Source organism: Apaloderma vittatum, unplaced genomic scaffold (assembly GCF_000703405.1).
Source record: "Apaloderma vittatum isolate BGI_N311 unplaced genomic scaffold, ASM70340v1 scaffold27907, whole genome shotgun sequence".
NCBI classification, from domain to species: domain Eukaryota; kingdom Metazoa; phylum Chordata; class Aves; order Trogoniformes; family Trogonidae; genus Apaloderma; species Apaloderma vittatum.
In genome coordinates, this window is record NW_009728269.1 from 9,756 (window position 1) to 32,981 (window position 23,226).

Genomic DNA, 23,226 nt, shown 5'->3' on the forward strand with positions numbered 1-23,226 from the left:
GGATAGCCACAATAAAAGAAAAAGATCTCAAACTGAAATGGTCTTTACAATAGACTCTACTGGATTTTTTAAAATTTTTTTTTGTGGTGACCCTAACAAATCTTTTTGAAATCAGGAGGGTTCCTTGTGTCTCTTATAGTCCGCATCTGTAAAATTAGTCTGTTATCATTTACTGACTCAAGTAAAACTTCTTTTTTGGTTTAGTTGCATTGTTTTTAGTTTTGAATGCAATTCCCTGTCTGTTTAGCTTTAGGCCAGTGCCCCCTAAGGAATGGGACCACGTCGGTGGTTGGTGGATCCAAAGGGCACATATCTGGAAGCAGCATAAAGACAATTGTGCAGACATTGAACTTCCTTTGCAGACCACTGGCGTCTCCACGTTTTTCACAATGCTCTTATCTCTCTGCAGATATTTTACCTCTGAGGATGTGTTATAGGTAGATTTGCAGGGGAAGAGGCATGTGTGGCACAGATTGTGCTTTGTGTGCAGGACAGGTGTCGTGACAATGGCTTTGATTTTTCTTTTGTGTTGTAGGGACACCAAGGGTCTTGAATAACCATGAGCAACCCTTTTGTACGGATTGTAGAGCCACTGGACCCTAAGCAGCCTCAGAAGAAGTTCTTTAACCTGAGTAAATTGGAAGATGTGCGATATGGTACGGTGACAACTCAAGGAAACTGTTTCACTGACATTGAACAGAACCTGCAGAAGCATTGGGACATTGGGTGGTATTTGGTCACTGGAGAGAACTATGAATTCAAAAGATGGTTCTTGAAAACAAAATTTTAGCAAGATCTGCTTCTGAAAATTTAGACCCACAGAAATTTTGGCAGGATCACAGTCATATTTTCTCCACATGGTGTGTACACAGCAGTCTCATTTTTCTTCAGTGGATGAGCAGTTGGAACTAGGACCACAAGTTTTCTCACACATTGCTGTGCTGCTGTGAAAGGATGAAAAGGACCTAACGCTGTGACATAACTGAATCATCCAGACAATATTCAGCTTTAAAAAGAGTAGTGACTATAAAATCCTTTCTGAGGAGGCTTTTTCATTAGTTCTTCTGACGCTCTGGATGTACTTAAACAGCTTCCATGTGGCACCAGTAATCTGACAATCCATGCCACTGACTCCAAAAGCGAGTAGCTGCAGCTTAGAGCTGTCTATGCTGGGTGTTTTTCCTCTTTCAGAAAGGAAACAGATGGTTAAGAAGAATTCAGGTAGCCAGAGGAGGAACATTTTCTCTGGATAACAGTGATGCATATCCATGGCAGGTTCAGATAGTGTGTAAGTGAGAAATCAATTATGTCAGACTTGGCATGTGAAAAGCACAGATGAGTCTTAAGAATTAGACAAATACATGGATGGTGTTACTAGTTGATCTCTTCCAGGATTCCAAGTGTGATAAACTTCAGAGTTTTAAATGAAAAAAGGGTTCAGTTCTAACCACCAGAAAAAAAATGGAATAATTTAGCAACACAAGAACAGGGCAGGGAGGGAGAACAGATTAAAAAAAATCCAAACCACCCCCCCCCCCAAAAAAAAATAACAACAACAAGATATCCCTAAATGGTTCTGAAGTACTGTGTCCTGATTCACAGCTGAGGGTTTTTTGGTGATAGCAGTAATAAGGTCTCACTGTGATTAAGTGACTTATGTCTCTTGGGGACTCTGTAGAAAGTATGTACTTCTCAAGAGATTTTTTCAGTGTAAATATTCCGAGAGGAAATCTAACAGCTATTACTACAGTGGGCCAGGAGAGGAATGACAGGGAAGCTTTAATTTTTTTTTTCTTCATACACATTGCTTGTCATAAAGCTGTCAGGACTGCTCTAATAATATATTGTGTCATATTCTATAAAGAAGATTAGCGACACAGTCTTACTGCTGTTCAGTTTCATTCTCCATCTTTAGAGGAGAAGAGACTGTCTAGACCCCTAGAGCTATGCTTTCCAAGACATCAGGTTGAAAATTATGCTTTTCTAGTGCATTCATATGTTGGTATTCAGTGTCAAGAGTGAGGGGAAACTGCAGAGAAACAAGATGAGTGCCGCGTGTGTCCGAAGTAATGTCTGCTGTCTCACAGGGACTGGGATAATAAATCTGCTTAAAGAGATGGATGGAGCAGGTCAGTTAGCACTGGCCTGCTGACAGAGCTGGAGGCTGGAAAAGGGTGCTGGGTAATTTGGGATAGAGCCTGGTGAGAGCACGAGGACAGCACTAGAGGACCCACCTGCCTCAGGTTTGGAACTCTGGGCTTACTGGCACGTGGCCTCAGGTAAAAACTGAATTTGTTTCTTGACTCTTACCCCTGCAGCACGCTTGCCGTTCTCTATTCGAGTCCTCTTGGAAGCAGCAGTCCGTAACTGCGATGAGTTCCTGGTGAAGAAGGGCGATGTTGAGAACATTCTCAACTGGAAGGTGATGCAGCACAAGAATGTTGAGGTGCCGTTTAAGCCTGCGAGAGTTATTCTGCAAGACTTCACGTGAGTCTGATGCTCTTCAAAGCCAGAAAGAGGGGCTCTTGAAAATGCAGCAAAGCTCAGCTTGTGGAGGAGGGGTGAGCTGAGGGAAAGAATAGCAGCGAGACACTGAAAAGACCTTTTTCATCTTTCCTGGCTGTCATGGTACAGGCAATGCTTGGAGAGGCCAAAAGTTACAATAAAAGCATTAAATGAAGTGCTTCTGGGATGGAGAAATAAACACCTTTACGAAACTCCTCGAAACTGTGGGAGAAACTGGGATGGATAAATTACACCCATGTGAGGGAGTTCAGAGGGTTTATTATTGTTGCTGTTTGTGGGGTGTGTGGTGGTGTCTTCCCCCACCCCCCCGGATCTCTTGTTTTTGATTTTCTGCCTTTTTCAATTCTCATTTATAATCCATGTCATTATTTTCTTACGAGTCAATATCATCCCAAATATATTTTTTAAGAATTACCTGCTATTGAAAAAATTAATGTCTACATTTTCCCAGAAATTAAGATTGCTGCCTAATGGACCTTGAAGACTGGGTGTTGTTATTGCAGTCAGTCCCCATGTGTCAGCAGGCAGTAGACACTTCTGGATGTGAAAAATCAATTTTCCAGTGAAACAGTAGCCTCTGACTGTTATTGTACAACATTTGGCTTGCAAGTCCACTGTCTTTTGTACCTTTGCCCTCTGCCAGTGTAAGAAAGCATCCTTCGTGCATGATAAGCCCCGTGCTGCCAAGATGTCTGGAGATTTTATTTCTCGGAGCAGTCAGGTGTCCCAGCTGTCATGCCTTCTGTTCTGCATTTTCCTAAAGGTTGTTCAGGTGATAGAGACCCAGTACAGCTCAGCTCCTGAAGACATCAGGAAAAACCGGCAGAGCCTCAATTGAAAAAAGTGCTGATTTCCTAGCTATTTTTTTACCTGCTAGCAATTGTTAACATTTGAAAAAGCTGGAGCACAAAGGAAGCCAAATTTTCAAGCAAACATGGTTCCTTTTACTACTGTGCTTCTTTCGTGCCCCCTGTTCTCCTGCGGAGTTTTGAAAATGTTCCTGTCAGCTTGCAGAGCAGCTGCATTTGTGAAAATGAGGTCTTGAACAGGGTCCTAAGTGGGATCTTTTGGAAAAGGTAGCATTGGCAAGTTTCCAGAAGCCATAAAGCAATTACATTCATGAGTCCTGGATTAGAATTACAGAAATTCTTAGGTCTGATCTAGAACAACATCTTATCTGCTGGACAACGTCAGTTATTCGTGACAAGGTTAGATAACGGAGACCTCTTTTTCTGTTCGTTTTTGTAAACACTCGGGATTTTCAAGCTAGAATTGTGTGGGAGTTACAAAGCCTTTTCTTTTCTTTTTGCATTGTTTCTGATATATTTCAAAGTAATCATAGCTTCCTTGGGCTGCCCTGGCAGAACCAGTGTGTTCTCAGTGGGTTGCAGAATGGTGCCAGAGCCTTACAAGCACTTCATAGAGATCTTTCTCTGTCTCAGCCGCCAGCAAAATCAAATGGGCTGGTGTGCAAGAGGTTTTCCCCAACGGATGGAAGAATGTCATGGTGTAGCGTGTACATCTGTGGAAGATGGACATGTATGTGCTGAGAAGCACCAGAGGCTTTATTAAAATAAATATGGAAATGTGTGTGGTAGGATGAGTATTGAAGTGGTTACTGCTCCCTGTTTGCTTGTGACTGAACTCGCGTTGGAAGTGCAGGATGGACAAAAGACCCACATGTGCATTGCTTTGGCCTCCTCTGTATTTGGCCTGCCTGACTTGGTAAGGAAGGCTTAATTTAGGAGCTAAAAATCATTTTGGATGAGTGAGACATACAGACTTTTTTTCTGAGTCTGTTGGAGTTCAAGGGCTTCCAGGATTGTCACAAGATACACAAGGTGGCAGAAATGTGGATGTTGATGTGTGGCTTGAAAATGTGCTGTTTGAGTGTCACTTATGACATAAGGATCTTTTGTCAGTGGTAAGCACAATAATTTGTTAGTGAAGATGAGTGGTACACCTTGTTTCTGCCTTTTGTGTTTGTTCAGTCATCTCCCAGGGCAGGTCGGTGCACTGCAGTTACTCTGCAAAGGTGGTTATTCCTTTGCAGTTTAGGAGATCTGATGCCCTGCTCTGCCAGTGTCACTGGAAGTGTGGAATGTACCAAACAGCCCGAGTTAACTGTTCTCCTGTGCTTTGAAAAACTTGGAAGAGATGACTCTAGCCTTAAAAATCAGACAAATAAACGCTGCAAAGAATCAAAGAAAGGTCATTGTTGTTTTCCCCCTCCTCCTTCTTTTTAAACAGATTGGGAAGGATCAGAGCAAAAGAAGAGAAACCAGTTCAAGGTCCCAGAGGAACGCTGACTGGGACTGAGTTTCCGCATTCGCAGCCAAGCGTGTTACACTGCTCTTGTTATTTGGTGAATTTTTGCTGTAGCTTTTCATTCTTACAGAGCTCAGGATACAGATACATTCTCTCCCTTCTGCTCCTCTGACTTTGTCTCCCCAAGGTCTCTGCTGTAGAGCAGTGGTCTCAGGGTTCAGGGTGGCTGCAGTTTGCTTTATGTGGGACGATCGGTGTCTGTTCTGTGCGTCAGGATCTTGGTCGTGCTTGTTTTGTTGTGGTTTTTTTTCCCAAATTGTTTCACCTTGCCTGTGCCTTCTCTGTTTCAGTGGGGTACCTGCTGTGGTTGACTTTGCTGCGATGCGTGATGCTGTGAAGAAACTTGGTGGGGACCCTGAAAAAATCAATCCCATCTGTCCTGCTGACCTAGTGATCGATCACTCCATCCAGGTTGATTTTAACAGGCGGTAAGGATGCAAAATAACTCTTGGTTATTAGTGGTAAAAAACAAGCTGGATCCAGTTGCTGATAATAAAGGTAGTTCCACTAGTGATATTCTTAGCACTTGGACTATAATATTCTAGACTCTAAGAAGTTGCTGTGAATTAGATGGAGTTTTGTTTTTTGTATGATGTATCTCTCAGCAGCACAAGCCTGGACTAAATGTTGATAGAAACAGGCTCTGTGCAGACCTGTGGTGATCATAATTTTCCATAATAATACTCCATTATTATTAGTTGCTCAGAAATAGCTTTTTCTACATGCAGTTTTTTGACCCTGCATGGCTTTTTGGAAAGGACACACAAGAATATCTCCTTTCTTCCTTATTTAAGAACAGATGCGAGCTGCTGCAGCCTGTTTCTGAGGAACTGTTTGCTAGCTCAGTGTCTCCAGGCAGAAGCACATGAAGTACTGGTTGATGTGGCCCCTATAGGCAGGAAAAATCCCGTAATGCTATTCAGTCCCCACCATGCTACAGAGAGATTAGCACTCGTTAGACCCTCAATGAAATACAAGAGCTCTGCGTAGGGTCCTTCTGCCCTCTGGTATTGAAACATGGCCCTGCTGAGTTACTCTTCCAAACAGATCCTGCAAGTAGAGGTTTCTCAGTGGTTTTCTTCTGTCTTTCAAATTCCTTGCTTGCTATTTATTGTCCTCTGTAGGAGATTTGAATTGGTCTGCTTCAGTTATGGCATTGCAAAGAAGAAAATTCACAGAAGGTAGAAATTAAAGGATGTGAAGGGCACTTTCTCGGTGCTGACGTTTAGAGGCTTCTTTAGAATAAAAGTAATGAACTGCTGAGCAGAAATGTATTGCGAAGCGTGCTTTGTAGAAGAATGTTCCTAGAGAGTTTTCAAATATGACTGTTTCCTACTTTTTTTTTAGCTGCAGATTAGTAATAATACAAATTCTCACTAATGCTGTTTCATAGTTGGCAGGGGAGAAAAATTTTGACATCTATAACTGTCAAAAATCAGCTCCCTGTAACTTTTTTCTAGAGATGCATAACACTAGGGAGTTTAAAAATAGATGCAAAATTAGTAATAATTATCTAAAGACTCATCTCTGGGGTAATGAGTGTTCTGGCACTGTGGGTTTCAGGCCTGCTGCATATATAATATGCAGATTAGCACTTGGATTTGAACCAGGCTTCAGGTCTTATCTTGTCAAGATTTCTTCAATCATTTTCACTGGTTGCCTGCAGCTCGCAGGTGCAGTGAGATTGAAAAGATGAGATTGATCAGCATTAACATGAGCTAATAACTCTTCTTCCAACCTTTGGGTATGTCTGACCAGACCCAAATTCCGGATGGATACTTCTGGTTCTGACAGCTGATGGTTTTCACTTGCAGATCAGACAGCTTGCAAAAAAACCAGGACCTGGAATTTGAGAGGAACAAAGAAAGGTTTGAATTCTTAAAGGTACTGAAAGAATTAATCCTGTTTGCATGGAGAAATGCGTAATGACCAAAAGTTCTTCTAGTGCTTGTCTGCACTGAAAATGTTTTATTCCCATTCCTTCTGTTTCAGTGGGGCTCTCAGGCTTTTAAAAACATGAGGATTGTTCCGCCAGGCTCTGGGATCATCCACCAAGTGAACTTGGAGTACTTGGCGAGAGTGGTGATGGACCAGGATGGCTACTACTACCCAGACAGCGTGGTGGGCACCGACTCACACACCACCATGATCGACGGCCTGGGGGTGCTCGGCTGGGGTATGTGCAGGAGCGGGTCACAAATGGTCCGTCAGCCCACTGAGCCATGTGTCAGGTGCTGCTGAGCTCACCCTGGCTGGCAGATCAGCCCTCACCCAGTTGCTCGCTTGCCCCTTTTGCCAGCAGGATGAGGGAAGTGGGTTGGAAGGGCAAATGCAAAAAAAAAAAATCACAGGACGAGGCAAAGACAGTTTAAGTAGGTGAAGGGAGTGGAGGGAAAGGAAACAAAAGCAAGTGATACAGAGAATCAGTCACCACCTCCCACCAGCACAGTAAAGCCCAGCCAGGATCTGGGCAGCAGCTACTTTGGAAAAATGCACTCTACCTCACAGTTTTAATGCTGAGCATGATGTTTTACAGCACAGGGTATCTCATTCAGTTTGGGCCAGCTGTTCTGGACGTGTCCCTCCCAGTGTCTCACCCACCCCAGCTGACTTGCTGTGGGGCACAGTGAGAAGCAGAGAAGACCCTGACGCTGTGCAGCGCTGCTTAGCGATAGCTAAAACATTGGCATGTTGTCAGCACTGGTGTGGTCGCAGATTGAAAACATGGCACTGTGTGGGATGCTGTGCAGAAAAATTATCCCTGTGCCAGGCAGACACAATGCACAGATCAACCCCAAGTTAAAAGAATCTGGTAGAGTCTCTTACAGTTATTTAAGACTTTGTAGTTAAGTTCCTTTTTCTGATAACAGCTTCAGATTGTTTCTGGTGTGTGTAGTGTTGTCTGAGGGTTTTTTATATATTTTCTATCCTGTATTTAAATCACAAGGAAACAGGCAGGGAGAATATTAAATAATACTTCTGGAAACGTCTTAGTTGTTTGGGAAGGCGAGGGAGTTGAAGCATCCATTTTTTCCATAGTCACCTGGCTACTTTCAGAGTGTTGCCTTATCAAAAAGTGCTGCAAATGACCTGTTAGACAGAAGATGCTGAAAGTTGGATCCAAGTGAGTTAAATATGACCAAAAAGGCCATTGTGGAAAAACAGCACTATTGAGTATGTTCTGATGTCAGTAGTTTGCAGAATACTTGGTACAGAAATACAAATAATTTCTTCTTTTGTTTGTAGTGGCAAACTGCAGAGTTTGAATTATTGACTAAATAAGTAGGTATGAAAATGAGAATACTTGCAGTGATCCCACACATGGTAGCGAAAACATCAGTGGAGCTTTTTGTCTTCCTGTGTTGTGATAATAAGAGTCCTAAATAGATATTGTACAAATGCAGAAGACATTGTGGGTTTACACAGCATTTGCTCACTGTTCATAAAGATGCTTTCAACTTCTCAGTACCACGCGTGACAGAGGCACAACATTGTGTTTTTAACACCCCACCTGTACTGCTGTAGCAATGTTAGTCGATTGAGACTTCCTGTCAAGAGTGGAGGAATTCCTGCTACTTTTGAAAACAAATACAAACAACCTCACTTTATTTACAACCATGACATGTTTGTGATGAGAGATGTCCCTTTTATTCTATATTTGAAAGCACTTTGTACATGGAACTGTCATTTAAATGGTGTTCTAACACAATAGCTGCTTGAAAGAGAGCTTCATTTTTCTCCAGAATGTGAAAAGTCTGTCTGGGCACAGTCTGTACCCCACGTGCTCCAAGTGCACACTCTTGGATCTAGTGTTTCTTGGTGGTGGCTGGTAATGCTGAACTTGATCCTGCCTGTCTGTGGTGACCTGCCAGTCACGTCAACTAATTGACTATTTAAATGATCCAGTGCCTAGTGAAAAGAATCACAGGAATTACCTTTTTTGATCAACGTAGAAACATATTTTTGCGTAAAATAAAGGGGAGATTATTTCTGCAGAACAATTCAGTGGGAAAAACGGTAGAACTGGTCTGGCATACAGAATTAACTGTTACAGGCAATTTGTTCTAGCTCTGTATGAATTAAACTAAACAAAAAGTAGAGGGTTTAAAAGTGGAAGATAAACAGCAGAGGGACTGTTGCCTAATGCCAAATTGCTAGTAAATATCATGTTTTTGTAGATTGCATATGGCATCTTGATACTTCACCTTACTAAACCAGCAGAATGAAGCGGTCACTGCAGGTGTCCTTACCAGTGAGGGTGTTCTTATACAGAGTTCCCATCTGCATGTGCGCAAGCCATATTGAGACTTAGTAGATGTAAGAAAGATATTTCTGTCTGAACAAGTAGCATTTTTGTCAGTTGCTTGACAGTCTTGACTCTAGTAATCTTTCCTTCCTTTAAAATAACTTTTAAGTTTGTTTGGTGACCAGTAGTCATGGTCCACATACATTTGACTCGCAGAACACCATGTCTGGTGCCACATCAATTGTTCTTTGTTTATGCATCACATGTTTAAATCATTAAACAAAACTTTTACATCAGTTATTATAGAAGCCAACCATCCTCAGAGTAAGTTACTCAGATTTACCTAATATCCTCTATAATGGCTGAGGAACCAGGATGAAAGTATGAAATAAAACAAAATTGAAGAGGCTCAACCTTGCAGAAGCTGAAGCGAGATGAGGAGTGCCTCTTAGCAGAAGGCTCAGCCCTCTGGCTGTCTGCTTTCTCTTTCACACCTTAAATCTAGTGATCACCAGTCAGTTGTACTTTATGGGTTTGTCTTTGTCAGTTTACTGTCTCAGAGTAGTTGGCTTGTCGTCTCCTGCTGTGTACAGGTGTCGGTGGCATTGAGGCAGAAGCGGTGATGCTGGGGCAGCCGATCAGCATGGTGCTTCCTGAGGTGGTTGGCTACAAGCTGCTGGGAAACCCTCAGCCCCTGGTGACATCCACCGACATCGTGCTCACCATCACCAAGGTAAGGGACGTCTCTGCTGTTCTGCCGGTGCTGCAAGAGGCTGTGCACAGTCTGTGGAACAGGGCTGCTGTGCTTTGTGTTTAGGAGCCCTGTGTGTGCGTCCATGTAGTAATTTTGGACTTTCTTTTTTTAAAATCAGCTGCCCAGCAACAATAGCAAATTTGCCAGGCAAATCTGTTTCCCAAAAGTCAGACAAAATAGAACAGAGAGCTGATATCTCATGGCCTGTTCAAATTTCTCATGTGCAGACCTATTGTGGAACAACAGTGCTTGTAAAAGGATCTGCTTTCTCTGCCACCTCAAAAGAAGCACAATAACTTCATTTTTTGAAGTCCTTGCTTAAAAGAAGGCAATGTAAAACCTGAAAACAGACAGTAAGCATTGCAGTCTGATTTCTTTGATCTGCATGTGTTTGGCTGAAATGTTCATTACATGTTTGTTTCAATCTGTGGATTATGACTGAATTAAGAGTATTACTGGGCCATCGTTAATGTTGTTGGAGCTCAGAAATCTGATACACATGTTCATCCTGGGGTGTTGTCTCTAGAAGGAACTTCCAAATGGGGAAAGCTTATGTTTTTTTTTTTTTAAGTTCATCTAGATGTGTGTGTTCAGTCATTTACGATTTGATTCATATGCTTGTGCAGTTGGTTCTTCCTGTTTCTCCATCTTTCTGGGTTTCCTAGCTGAAGACCCTACACTATTCTCCTCCCTGTAGAAAATTATGTGGAGAAAAATACAGTTGTTTAAAGATAGACTCTAGTTTAAATGAGAGGAAGAACAAGTTTAGAAGGAATACATCCCTGTGTTATACTTAATCATTCAAGCATTACGTCTCTGTGTCCTTGTCTTTGGGATTTCATATACCAAATCTCCTTGGTTTCAAATGGCTACAGAAACCTTTAAAAAAGGTTTCTCTGAAGTCAAAAGCTGGATTTTATAATGTATGTGCTTACATCATTTGACACCTAGAAATGACACAGGCGCTGTATTTTTCTAACAGCACCTTCGCCAAGTTGGAGTCGTGGGTAAATTCGTGGAGTTTTTTGGTCCTGGTGTAGCCCAGCTGTCAATCGCTGACCGAGCCACCATTGCCAACATGTGTCCCGAGTACGGAGCCACAGCTGCCTATTTCCCAGTGGACGATATTAGCATTGGGTACCTCTTACAAACTGGTGAGTGTCAGAAGAGATTGTGGGCTAAAGAAGTAAATTAAGCAAGGACACCAGGTGTAGTCAGCAATGGGGTTGAATCAAGTGGAGCCTTCTGAGCTGTAATGTTTTTTCTTTTTTAAACTGTATTCACTTACTCATGTTGTTTCTTGCTCTTTGGGTCCATATTTAGGAAGATCCAATTTTCAGACAGTTTCACAGTTAAGTGCCTGCTTAGCTCTGTGGGACCTAGCTTGTCCAGATGGCAGGAGAAGGAACTTCAGTTTTTGTTCTGCAAAAGGCACTAAGTCTGCTCAGTTGCTTTGTGAGTCTCTAATATTTGTGCTGAAAGGATCTCATAGTGCAGGGTACAGAGTGAGCACTGAAATAGCCCGTTAGGTGTTTTTTACTTTTCCTGGCACAGTAGTTCCTCGGTTTCATTTGTGTTTCGATATATTTGATTTTCACCTTAGGCCGTGATAAAGAAAAAGTAACGTGTACCAAAAAGTATCTTGAGGTTGTGGGAATGCTAAGAGATTTCAAGAACTCCTCTCAGGATCCAGACTTCACACAGGTTAGAAACTACTCTGTCTTCTGGCTCTTTGTTTTATGCCCTGCCCTACTTTAGAGTGACAATTGTCTATTTTTCACAGAAATAACAAATAGTCAAGGGCCTCCTTATCCTTTGTATTGCTCCACACAGCTGTCGTAACTAATGGCCCAGTGGGATGAGGTGGCTGCTCTCCAGGTGTGAACATTTGGACATAGGTGTCGGTTGGCTCTCAGCTGAGCTGTAGCTGGTGCAGATTCTGCAGTTTGATCCGTGCAGTTTTGAGAAGCCCAGTCTAGGCTGGACTAGCCATAAAGATAGCCTGGATGTTGGCTGTGCCAGCTTTGTCCCAGTTTTACCCTTCTGTTCAGCAGCTCATTTTACTGTGTGAGTCAAGACACTTAAAAGCTCTGTGTGGTAACCACACACCACACAAGCTGTTTTCTGTGCAGGAAAACAAAGATTTTACTCTGTATTGGGAAACTCAAGAATATTCCTGGTTTTCTCTACAGTAAGGATTTATCTTGTAACTTATGTTCAAGTTTGCATGATGGTTCAAAAACCTTAGTAAATGCAGAAAGATACAGCACACTATAAAACCAAAGTTGAAACATGGGTGAGGAACAGGAAAATATGATAATCTCTGTTGTATAATAGACTGGATGTTTTCCCCAAGGCCAAGGTGAATAACTCTGCTTTGGTCTATGCCAGTACCAGGATTTCTCATGTAATTGTTCTCTGAAGAAGACCCTGTTACTAGCATGTGAGAAGACATAATTCTCAAAAACATCTGTACTGTTTGGAAGCTTTAGTCATATGTTGGGTTTTCAGTCACTGCAGTACCTCTGAGAGCCAGACCTCGGAGCTGACAGGGTCTGAAATCAGAACTGTTCTTTTTCTTCTGATCTTTACCTTCTTGTATGTCTTTGATAATTTCTGCAAACAAGCATAAAGACTTAGCTTTGGTTCAGGAGCAGAAGTAAGCATACTTGTGGCTAAATGACCTTCAACCTGTCATGCAGTGCTGACCTCTCACTGTTCTTTAACAGGTTGTTGAGCTGGATCTCCACACTGTTGTGCCTTGCTGCAGTGGACCAAAAAGACCTCAGGACAAAGTTGCTGTGTCAGATATGAAGAAGGACTTTGAGACTTGTCTGGGAGCCAAGGTAGGGACCAGGAACATTTGGGCACACGAACTAATGTGTGCTTCTAAAAGTTATCTGGTGTTCAGGAGCTACAATCTAGGGTTAACTTGTGCGGTTTTTATTTGCCTGTTGAAAAGAAAATTAAGACGTTTGAATGCAGTTTAGAAGGTGATTTCAGCAGTGAGTAGTTTAAAATTGGGATGATGCTTCTCACATGAAGGTGTTCACATCCTGTTGAAGTAGTTGTTCTTTCTGATTTTTGGATCGGTCTAGGCCTGACATGGTTTCAACGGTCACCTGCAATTTCTGAGCTGGCCACGGTAGGTGTTGTTACGAGTTGACCAGGCAGCTCCTACACTGAGGTCTGTGCTAACCACCCAGCTCTCCAGCTTTCCAAGCAGGTGATGCTCTGAGCTGCACAAGGTGGTTTTGCATTCAGAACTACATGTGTCTCCAAGATTCTTTGATGTTGGCAGTGAGAGCAGGAAGAAAAAAATACTTCTGTCTCTATCATCCAGTCAAAAGTGGCCATTGAAAGAAGAGCAAGATTTTTATTTCGATTTATAGGTCCAGACACTTAAGTTTCCAAAATCAATGTGAATTTTTACGAGATACAGTAGCTGCCCTTGTTAAAAGGCAGAACTCTATAGTGATATGAAGCAAGAAACTTCAACTATAGCAGTTCTTAATAATTCTTGTCTTGTTACATGTTCCAGACTCCACTAAATGACCTTATACTTTCAGATCTGTAAGCTTAATTTTTCATAGTGTGCTCAGTGCCTTCTTGCTCCTTTGTTTTCAGTTGTTATGCTTCTGCCTCTCAAGTCAGCTCTTAGTATTAAGAGTGAACTGTTCGATATTCATTGCTTAAAAGTCTTACATGTTACGGCTAAATTCTTGAGACTAGATTGTGTAACAACTGTAAGTGGTCAGAAGTCTGGAGCATGTGGGAGCAAGAAGTGTCTGAGCAATCTGAAGAGGGATATATTCGTGCAGGAAGAAAACACAAATACATTTTTGTACAAAGACTGCCTCTTTTATCAGTAAACAGAGACTAGCATAGACTCCAGAAAAAAAATTTTTGTCTATCACATTGACCTTCGCCTCTGGACCTAAATGTGCAAGCACAGATGTGACTGAGAGATGCTTCTCATTCATGACTTTCCCAGCCCATACTGATTTCCAGTCAAAGAATTTATGTTAACCACATCCATTTGATTCTTACTTTCTCCTCTTACAGCAAGGATTCAAGGGATTCCAAATTGCTCCAGACCGACACAACAGCACAGTCAAATTTACTTTTGAGGGCTGTGACTTCGAACTTTCTCACGGTTCAGTAGTGATTGCTGCCATTACAAGCTGCACAAACACCAGTAACCCCTCAGTGATGTTAGGAGCAGGTAAGGTCATTAGCTTCATATGCAGTAGTTTCTCTGTGTTTCTGGCTGTGTGTCCGAAAAACAAGTGCAACACTGATGTGGTTCTGCACGCACAGTGCTGGGTTTGTCATTTGAAGCACAAAACCTGAGCTTACTCACTAAGGGTAGCAGAAAGAATTCTGGAAACAGTAGGGAGACTTGTGGATTAAGAAAATGCATTTTTTTTCCTGCACAGTCTTCTCTACAGAGCAAGCTGGAACTGAATTAACCAGCACCTCTGACACTTGTTCAAGTGCACGAAAGCTGTTATACAGAGCTAAGAAGAGGCTGTCAAAAGTCTTAAATAACTCTGTACAGTAACACTGCTGTTGGCTCACTGTGCCATTTCATTGCTGGAAATGGACCCTTTTCTGTTTTCCAGTGATTTAATGATGTTTCTGTTAACATGTTGATCCACCAAACTGTCCCACTTCATGGAAAACCTGCAACTGTCCTTTGTATTTTTCAGGACTGCTTGCTAAGAAAGCTGTCGAAGCTGGTTTGGCAGTGAAGCCGTACATTAAAACAAGCCTGTCCCCAGGCAGCGGGGTTGTCACTTACTATCTGAGGGAGAGTGGAGTTATGAGCTACCTTTCCCAACTAGGGTAAGGGTGCTTTTGTCCTGTGACTGCTTAACTGAAGGCAGTGACAAGAAGTGATGCAATAGAACAACTATTTCTCTGTACAGTTTAAAAGATACGGGGGAGGTATCTTGGGGAATGATCCTGCCTGGGGTAACGCACTGCGGCTGTGCCGACTTTGTGCCCACGAGGGTGAAAGCCTTTTGCCTGCTGTAGCTTCTTGAAGACATGTGTTCTTAAGCAGGAAAATGATCTGTTTTTCAAGAGCAATGCTTTTTAAATAACATAAATGACACAGCAAGATATTGTTCGTCTTGCTATATAACACATTTTGCCGATCCTCATTCTGTGTGTATGGACAGTCTCTGCAATGATAAAAATTGAGCATTCTCAAAAATGCTATTCTCAGCACCAATTTGTTTGTTAAAACAGTGCATCTTCTGAAAGTAACCCTAGCCCAGTGCTAAGGGGATAAATATCTTGTTCCAAAATAGCTCTTTGCTCACTGGTTATTTCTGTGCTCTGCCTAGGTTCGATGTGGTGGGTTACGGCTGTATGACCTGTATTGGCAATAGTGGGCCACTGCCAGAGCCCGTGGTTGAGGCCATTACACAGGTACGTGGCTTTCCTGTGCAGGTTATTTAGGTAAGCTGTTCTTTGTTGTATTCTGTCTGAGCTGTGTTCTACTGTGCACTGACTTTTGTCTGCTGTGCATGAAGGAAATTCAGTCTGTGTTCTCTTTTCTGCACAAAGTGCTTTGGGATTGTTTGGAAGGAGACGGTTCTGTGACTGTCCAGTCGTTGATGTTGCAGCACGGAGCAGCTCTGCAGACCTGCGGGGTGTGTGGGGGCTGCAGGAACTTCAGCTGCCTTTGTCTCTGACTCTCTCTTACAGGGAGACCTGGTGGCAGTGGGTGTGTTGTCTGGCAACAGGAATTTTGAAGGGCGTGTCCATCCCAACACCCGAGCTAACTACCTCGCCTCCCCACCGCTGGTGATCGCCTACGCCATTGCAGGGACTGTCCGGATTGACTTTGAGAAAGAGCCTTTGGGTAAGACAGCGTCAGGACACTTCTCTGCACAGTTTATAGACTGAACTGGTTGGAATTAAGCTCTTCAGAAACATTTGCCCTGGGGAGATGTGACTGAGTACCTCTGGGATGCAAAGCATGTAATTGTTAAGAGACAAAGCAGCAAGAAGGCTGCAGAGTGAGGAAAGGGGGAAGCCAGAGCTGACCAGTGTTGTAATTCCACAGGGGCATTGCTTTGGTTATGTCTAGGTCACAGCCTCACCTGTCCTACTGAAGTTTCTTTGTGCACAACCCTCAAAGATCCTTTCCAGCCGAAATTATTCTATAAATTATTTTGGAAGGCCATTGGAAATCACAAAAGGAGGCACACATACAGTCATCATTATGTTTGAGGCCCTCTTTTGTCAGACCCTTCCAGGCAAAATAAAACATCCCATGAGTGCTGACGAGGTTAGAAGGGATGCATAACCAAAGAACACTACGGGAAACTTTTTCGTGTCATGTTAATGGAAAATTTACGCAACAAACATAACAGTGCCATTTTCTACAGGAATAAATGCTTCGGGGAAGAAGGTTTTCCTGAAAGATATCTGGCCAACGAGAAGTGAGATTCAGGCCGTTGAGCGTCAATTTGTTATTCCAGGGATGTTCAAGGAAGTCTACCAAAAAATAGAGGTGATTTAATCCCTTGGGCAGTAGCTTAGTTGATGCACTTTCCTGTTCTGAAGATGGTCAATAAGCTGGTGTTGATAATGAAACAAACCCTTTCTTTCTGTTGCTGCTGCTTGTGTTTGGATAAGTATTCAAATGACATTTTATTATTTATTTTTTTAAAAAATGCCTTCCAGTTAACTAATTAGTTCCTACAGACAGCCATATCCTGAAAATTGCTCCCTAATGTTTTTTTTTTAATGTAACATATAAAACGATGTGTCTGAAACAGTCATCCTAGGCTGACAGTAGAAGATGAGATTTTCCATTTTCAGAGATGTTTAGTGTTTTTCAGCTGACATAAAATACATCTGCATTACCTAGTAGCATTCACATCAGAAAAAAGACTTGTACTTGGTAATGTCTTCCTGCAAGGCTTTCTCAGGTGTTGAAACAAAGGTTTCTTAAAGTTTACATGTTAGGAGAGCTTCTTAAGAGTACTGATAAATAGATTGGAAAATTATAAAGTGTTTTCTGTGTACACGAAAAATCTTATTGTCAGAAAACTGGATGAGAAGCTTTTCTTTTGCAGTGAAATGAAGGTTTTACTTGCTATTAATAGATATAATTGTTTAAAGAAAAACCCATAATGTATGTTGTCATAAAAATTTCCAAAGTGCTTCAAGAAATACACAAGGGTTTTGCTGATTTGTGAGTCTACCTGGATTCTGAAGTAATTGCACTGCTTCTGAAAACTTGAAAATGAATGGGGTGGTTTTGTATGTTTTTCAGACAGTAAATAAGTCTTGGAATGCCTTAGATGCTCCTTCTGACAAACTGTACACCTGGAACCCCAAATCGACTTACATCAAGTCTCCTCCTTTCTTTGATGGTCTGGTACGTGCTTGTAAGGATTCCCTGCCACTTCAGGGCTTTTGAAAAATCTCACTTGCCTTTTACACTGAAATACTTTCAAATAGTCACGAAGCACGTGAGGGAAAAGGACAGGAAACAAAATCTACAATTCTGCCTGCCTGCATTTGGCACCAAATAGCTCAGTGTTCAGATTGCTGTTTCGTTACTGTTTACAAGAAAATGCAGTTTTCAATGCGTGCAGATATCTAGGAATCCTGGATTTTCATCTGCATTCATGCATGTACCACGGGAAGCCTCAGCTCATTTTTTTGCCTCATCTGTTTCTTCATACATGAACTTCCTGACAGCCAGCCAGAACATCCTATTTTGTTAAAAAGCATAAATATTTTTAATAGTGTTATTTTTTTCTTTCTGCTAAACTGCTTAAAAAGGGAGACTTTGTTTTGCAATTTGCACCTTTGAGAAAGGTAAAGGATTTCTGTGCCGTATTTTAATAATTTTGTATTTTTGACGATTTAGACTTTGGCTCTTCAGACCCCCAAAACAATAAAAGATGCTTATGTTCTGCTGAGTTTTGGAGATTCTGTGACAACTGACCACATATCTCCAGCTGGGAACATTGCAAGAAACAGCCCTGCAGCCCGTTACTTGACCAGCAGAGGGTAAGCACTGTGTCTTGTTCTTGTTGCAAATTGGGAAGAGGAAATAAGTCACAACTACTGCACTGTGTTACAGGCACGGATACCAGCTGTCTGTTCACCTTGGCAGAGGCCTGGAGAATATATAAAGGAAGAAAAAAACCCACATTTCTTTCACTGCTGTTCCAGCAGCTCTCACCAAGTGTAAGAATTGCACCAGGTGTGCATATCTGCTGCACTGAGGAGCTGCAGACCTTTGTTTGTAGAAGGGGAAGAGGGTAACTTCCAGGCTGGTTTTTGCAGTAAGTCTGTTCATAAATAAGGGGATCAGGATTTGTTTCCCTATCAAAGCAAAACAATCGTGGTCCTTAATGCCAGAAATTGACTTTATGCTCACTGCTCCCAGCACATGCAGCTATTTCATATGTCTAGGCAGTCAGGAGCTGCAGAACATTCAGAAGTTTAGGTTCCAGTACAGCTGGAAAAACTGACAAAATACTGTGGTTGGAGCCCAAACTGCTGTAAAATGTTGGTCCTTTTCTATGGGCAGCATGACTAGGACTTGCTGAGTTGGCCTATTCAGTCTTCACAGATCATATAATACGTTTATTGTCTGTTTTAGCACTTCTTACAACTTCAGTGGTGTTTTGAAGAACAGCACTGACAGTATAAAAAAAGAAATAAATCACTAGACGTAATAATTCTATAGAGGAAATTTATTAAACAGTGGGATCTACTGCAGACCAACTGCTCTGGACTTCCTGGCCCTCTGCTATCAGTTACTCTGAAATGTTGTGTGTGCAGGGCTATTTAGAACACAGATCTTGTGTGTCACAGCTGCTGTTTGGATGTAGCCCAATGCAAACAGTCCGATTTTTTGTCGCATTCCATCACGTGGTTTGTTTGTGGTTAGGCTGCGGTGTCCCCTTATTGCCATATCTCTGTTTGCAAATGAACTTTGTCTTCTGTAATTCTCACTTACAGCAGGGTCTCTCTCTGCCTTCTGGACTTTTAGCACAGTGCAGTCTCTACCTTTGCTCTAGATGCTCTGGCAATATAAATAACCAGGAGGATTTTCAGTGGCCAGCTGTTAGGAATAGCATTGCATCTTCTGACTGTATGAACGAAATCCTTGCTTCAGTATCAGGTACTGTTTTCTAGGGCAGGGGATGAGAATACTACAGAAGATGCTTTCTGTCACCAAGCTGTAGGCAGACATCATAGAATGATAGAATGGCCTAGGCTGGAAGGGACCTTAGAGATCATTTTAATCCAGCCTCCCTGCCGCCAGGGATGCCACGTCTCGACTCGATCTATTTTTTTAAATTTATTTTTCCCATTTAAAAAGATCTTAAAAGCAGAAGTATCAGGTAGCTGAGTGCTGCCTTAAAACACCAGTTCCTTACTTTCTTCTTCTAAAGCACGAGTGCTTCAGTCTAAAAACAACATCGCTTTCCTTTTTCACTTTGTTTTCTTTTCCCTTAATAGCTTGACTCCTCGAGAGTTCAATTCTTACGGCTCCCGCAGAGGGAACGATGCCGTCATGGCCAGAGGAACATTTGCAAACATTCGCTTGGTGAACAAATTTATTGATAAACAAGGACCTCAGACTGTCCATTTCCCCTCTGGGGAAACTGTAAGTACACCTGCTGCTCTAAACTGAGGCTGAGAGTGGGTTGGGTTAATACTGGCTTTGCTCCTTACAGCTTAAGTAAGGAGGAAAGTCATTTACTTAGGTGCCTTTTAAGTGAAGCTCATGAGGGGACAGGAGCAGTGCTGACCTAGCAGTAGAGAACAGAAGCAGGTAGAAGCAGTAGGGGAAGGTGCAGCTTTGTGCTGGGTGCAGGATCAGACCAGAAGCCACCAAGCCGTGTGTGGTTAAAACCTTCTGAAGATGGGACATGTGGCAGTGTGGGCTCAAGTCTTCATGAGGGGACACGCATTCTTTTTTCCCCTGGACCTGCACATCCACCTCCAAAAAGCGTGTAAAATGTTTGGCATTTTCCTTCCAGCTGGACGTGTTTGACGCTGCAGAAAGATACAAACAGGCTGGTCATCCTCTGATTGTGCTGGCTGGGAAGGAGTACGGTGCAGGAAGTTCCAGGGACTGGGCAGCTAAAGGACCGTTCCTCTTGGTGAGTGACCACAGTAAAGTAGAGGGAGGACAGGGCTTAAAAATGCATTATTTTGGCAGGAAGACTAGCTCTAGCCAACATCCTGGGCAGCTCATTCTCAGTTTTGATAGCAAGAGCTGTTTTGAAATATCAGCTGCCTGTAAGAGCCACAGCAGAGTTGCAAAAGCTGTTTTAAATATTAATAGATCCTCTTCAGACTGGAAGCCTTGACTGATCTTCAGCTAGAAGTTCACAAGGCTGCATCAGAAAGGCAAACTTCTTTGCTTCTGCTTCCCATCAGCCAGCGGACTGTGGTTCTGTTCCAGCCTATTCCTTCAGCTCCCTTAGCAGGGAAGTCAGAAAGTGTGAGACAAGTGGCATCAGTGAAAATGAAGCTCAGCAGGACCTCACCATGCAGATTGCAGGGGTGCTGTAGGAGCCTAACGCCTAACAAAAATCCACGTACAGTGAAATACCTGTTCTGTTCTTTGTCTGTCCTGTCCTACACTATTTACTAGCCTGAACTCTGATTCCAGCTTACTTGGTGTGGAATATATGAAGACGATAGCATATGAGTTTTTTAAAGTTTTAGGAGAGTTGTGTTTAAGATTAGGTTCATCTAAGGTTTTCACAGAATCACAGAATGTTAGGGCTTGGAAGGGACCTCTGGAGGTCACCCAGTCCAGCCCCTGCCAGAGCAGGGTCACCCAGAGCAGGTCACACAGGAACGCGTCCAGGCGGGGTTTGGAAGTCTCCAGAGCAGGAGACAGTTTTGGCAGCTTGTTTTCCAATGGCGATTTTTGTTTTTGTCTAAATTGTATTAACATGTAAAGATTTAGATACTAATTAAATGGTGGTGTTCTGAGGGGACCACAGACCCACCAATTTCATTCCTGTGAGCACAGAAGGACCACCCTGGGCCATGAAGATAACTGTACCTGTCGTGTGTTTCACAGGGTGTCAAGGCTGTTCTTGCTGAAAGCTATGAGAGAATCCATCGAAGCAACCTGGTTGGGATGGGAGTGATTCCTCTGCAGTATTTGCCTGGAGAGGATGCCGGGACTTTAGGACTCACTGGACGGGAGCGTTACACGATTGTCATTCCCGAAAAACTGAAACCGCAGATGAACATCCAGATTAAGGTATGAGACACCCAAGGTCTGAATTTTCTTCATTACTGCAATTGCTCTCAAAATTAACTGTCTCTTCAACGAACATGCTTTCATATGGCAGTAAGCCTCTCATCTGAAGAAGGGAGAGGAATCAAGATGAAGGGGATGAAAACTGTCATTTTAATAGGGTTTTGCTGTGACGGGATATAAAAGCAGCCTGCCCAAACTGTTTTATTTAGCACAAAGCAGTCCTGTATTTCAGACCAGTCTTTCAAAGTCCACTAGAAATTTTTGTCTCGGTTAAATGTTTGAAGCACAGTACAAAGTGAACTGTGGATATTCAAATTATTTAACTGACTAATTTAAATGAGTTTAAAATAAGTTATTGACAATTCAGCTGACAGAATAATGTCTACTGCAGCATTCACAGTGAAGTTTAAGAATGCCCAACATGAAGTCTGGTTAAACTTCAGATCTTGTGTTTGAAAGACTGCTTTTCCAAACCAATGCCCTTTTTTGAAATATGTTAGCATCTGCAATAGAAATTAGGTTTATTCTTGACTGGAATATCTGTAAAACTGACTGACTTTACCTATTAGCATCAAAATCTGGTTTTTTTTCACAGCGGTTAGCAGAGTAATCTATGTGTTGCATGTTTGTTTAATGGAGGTGCTCTCTCTGCATTAGTTTCTAACAACAGTTGCTTGCACATGTCATTAACTGCTCTGAAATGGAGAAAGTAAAGGTCTGAAAGAGTCAGCTTGTCAGTCACAGATGAACATGGTGCATTTGTGTGGAAGTACCTGGCTGAGGGAGTCTTCAGTAAAACACAACATTTTTATTCACTTAATGCACAAGTCCTTGTGCTTTTCTGATTCCCAAACAGTCGGCCTCAAGGGAGGCTAGTGAAATTAGTGTTGCTGTTGTACCTGAGCCAGAAGAACGACCACATAGCAGAACATCAGGAGTTAGTGTAACCGCTGGGAAGGATGGTCAGCTCTCATGCCTCTAGGCTTGTGTCAGCAATATATCTAAACGAGGCAGCAAATGCAAAGCAAGGAGACTCCAGACTGTGTTTAATGTGGTTTAGTTCAAACCAGTCTTCAGCAGCTGGTGGTCACCCACTGTGAAAAGAAATGCAGATGTCCAGTGCCTGTTCACTTTAGTTTTCTATCATCATTTCATAAGATGGCAAAACTGTCATAATACTCCTTATTTTACTGTGATGTCATGTAACGTGTGGGAGGTTCTGCTGCTTCAATGACTTTCTTTGTCCCCAACAGCTGGATACTGGGAAAACCTTTCAAGCCATCATGAGGTTTGACACTGATGTGGAGCTCACGTACTTCCACAATGGCGGCATTCTGAACTACATGATCCGAAAAATGGCATCCTAGTCAAAAACATCAAGCAAAAATACCCAGGTACAAGCCTCCTTCTGGTGAATGCGCTAAAACTATGGTAATCACAAATTTGAAAGCGTGAACCATGAAGTGAACGTGGTTTTTTGTTTTGGTTTGTTTTTTTTTCACGGATTGTATTAGAAGGCTTGTTTACAATGCTGAATTATTCCGTGTATCAGGAAACTGGACACGCTTGCCCAATTAAAGTTAAACAGCATTTATTATTTGTTTTGTATGGTGATTGGCTTGAGTTATGTTAGAATGCAGTGCAAAAGTCACTAAGATACTGCTGGAATCTGTGTGTGGAACTGTTGGAGATCATGTGCTGATTTCATATATTTGGTCCATTTAGTTTGCCTCTGAAGTTATTTTATGCTCATACCAGTGGTCCAAAAATTAACTGACACTATAAACAAATATTTCTCTTTCTTCCTGATTATCTGATATTGACTTGCTTTCTTATTCAGTTGACCAGAATCTGAATCTAATACTGAACATAATTATTTAGCTTTCTTATTAATTTTCAAAAATGTGAACTTTGTTTTTTTCAATCCAAGCCTTTGTTGAAAGGTGGACCTATTGGGGATAGTATTTCTAATGCATAAAATTAAATTTATTTTCAAGAAGTTTTGTGTTCTTTGTCATGTTGTCCTGAGTACCAAGACGCAGAACAAAGCTTTGACTGCAAACTCTTTTCATTGGTCCATGTAGGAGCAGAGTCATG

The 23,226-nt window shown here is 42.1% G+C and overlaps 1 protein-coding gene across 1 annotated transcript; it reads left to right on the plus strand.

Moving 5' to 3' along the window:
* The first annotated feature begins 536 nt into the window (after nucleotides 1-536).
* Nucleotides 537-22,597, plus strand: ACO1 (aconitase 1, soluble). Its single transcript, XM_009874026.1, has 20 exons — nucleotides 537-656; nucleotides 2,319-2,487; nucleotides 5,145-5,282; nucleotides 6,669-6,738; nucleotides 6,847-7,030; nucleotides 9,694-9,833; nucleotides 10,837-11,008; nucleotides 11,458-11,558; nucleotides 12,584-12,700; nucleotides 13,920-14,079; nucleotides 14,567-14,702; nucleotides 15,209-15,293; nucleotides 15,573-15,729; nucleotides 16,259-16,383; nucleotides 17,152-17,256; nucleotides 17,755-17,897; nucleotides 19,362-19,509; nucleotides 19,886-20,008; nucleotides 20,944-21,129; nucleotides 22,383-22,597. Exons 1-20 carry the CDS (start codon nucleotides 560-562, stop codon nucleotides 22,494-22,496), a joined length of 2,670 nt encoding a protein of 889 aa, XP_009872328.1. The 5' UTR covers nucleotides 537-559; the 3' UTR covers nucleotides 22,497-22,597.
* The last annotated feature ends 629 nt before the right edge of the window (nucleotides 22,598-23,226 follow it).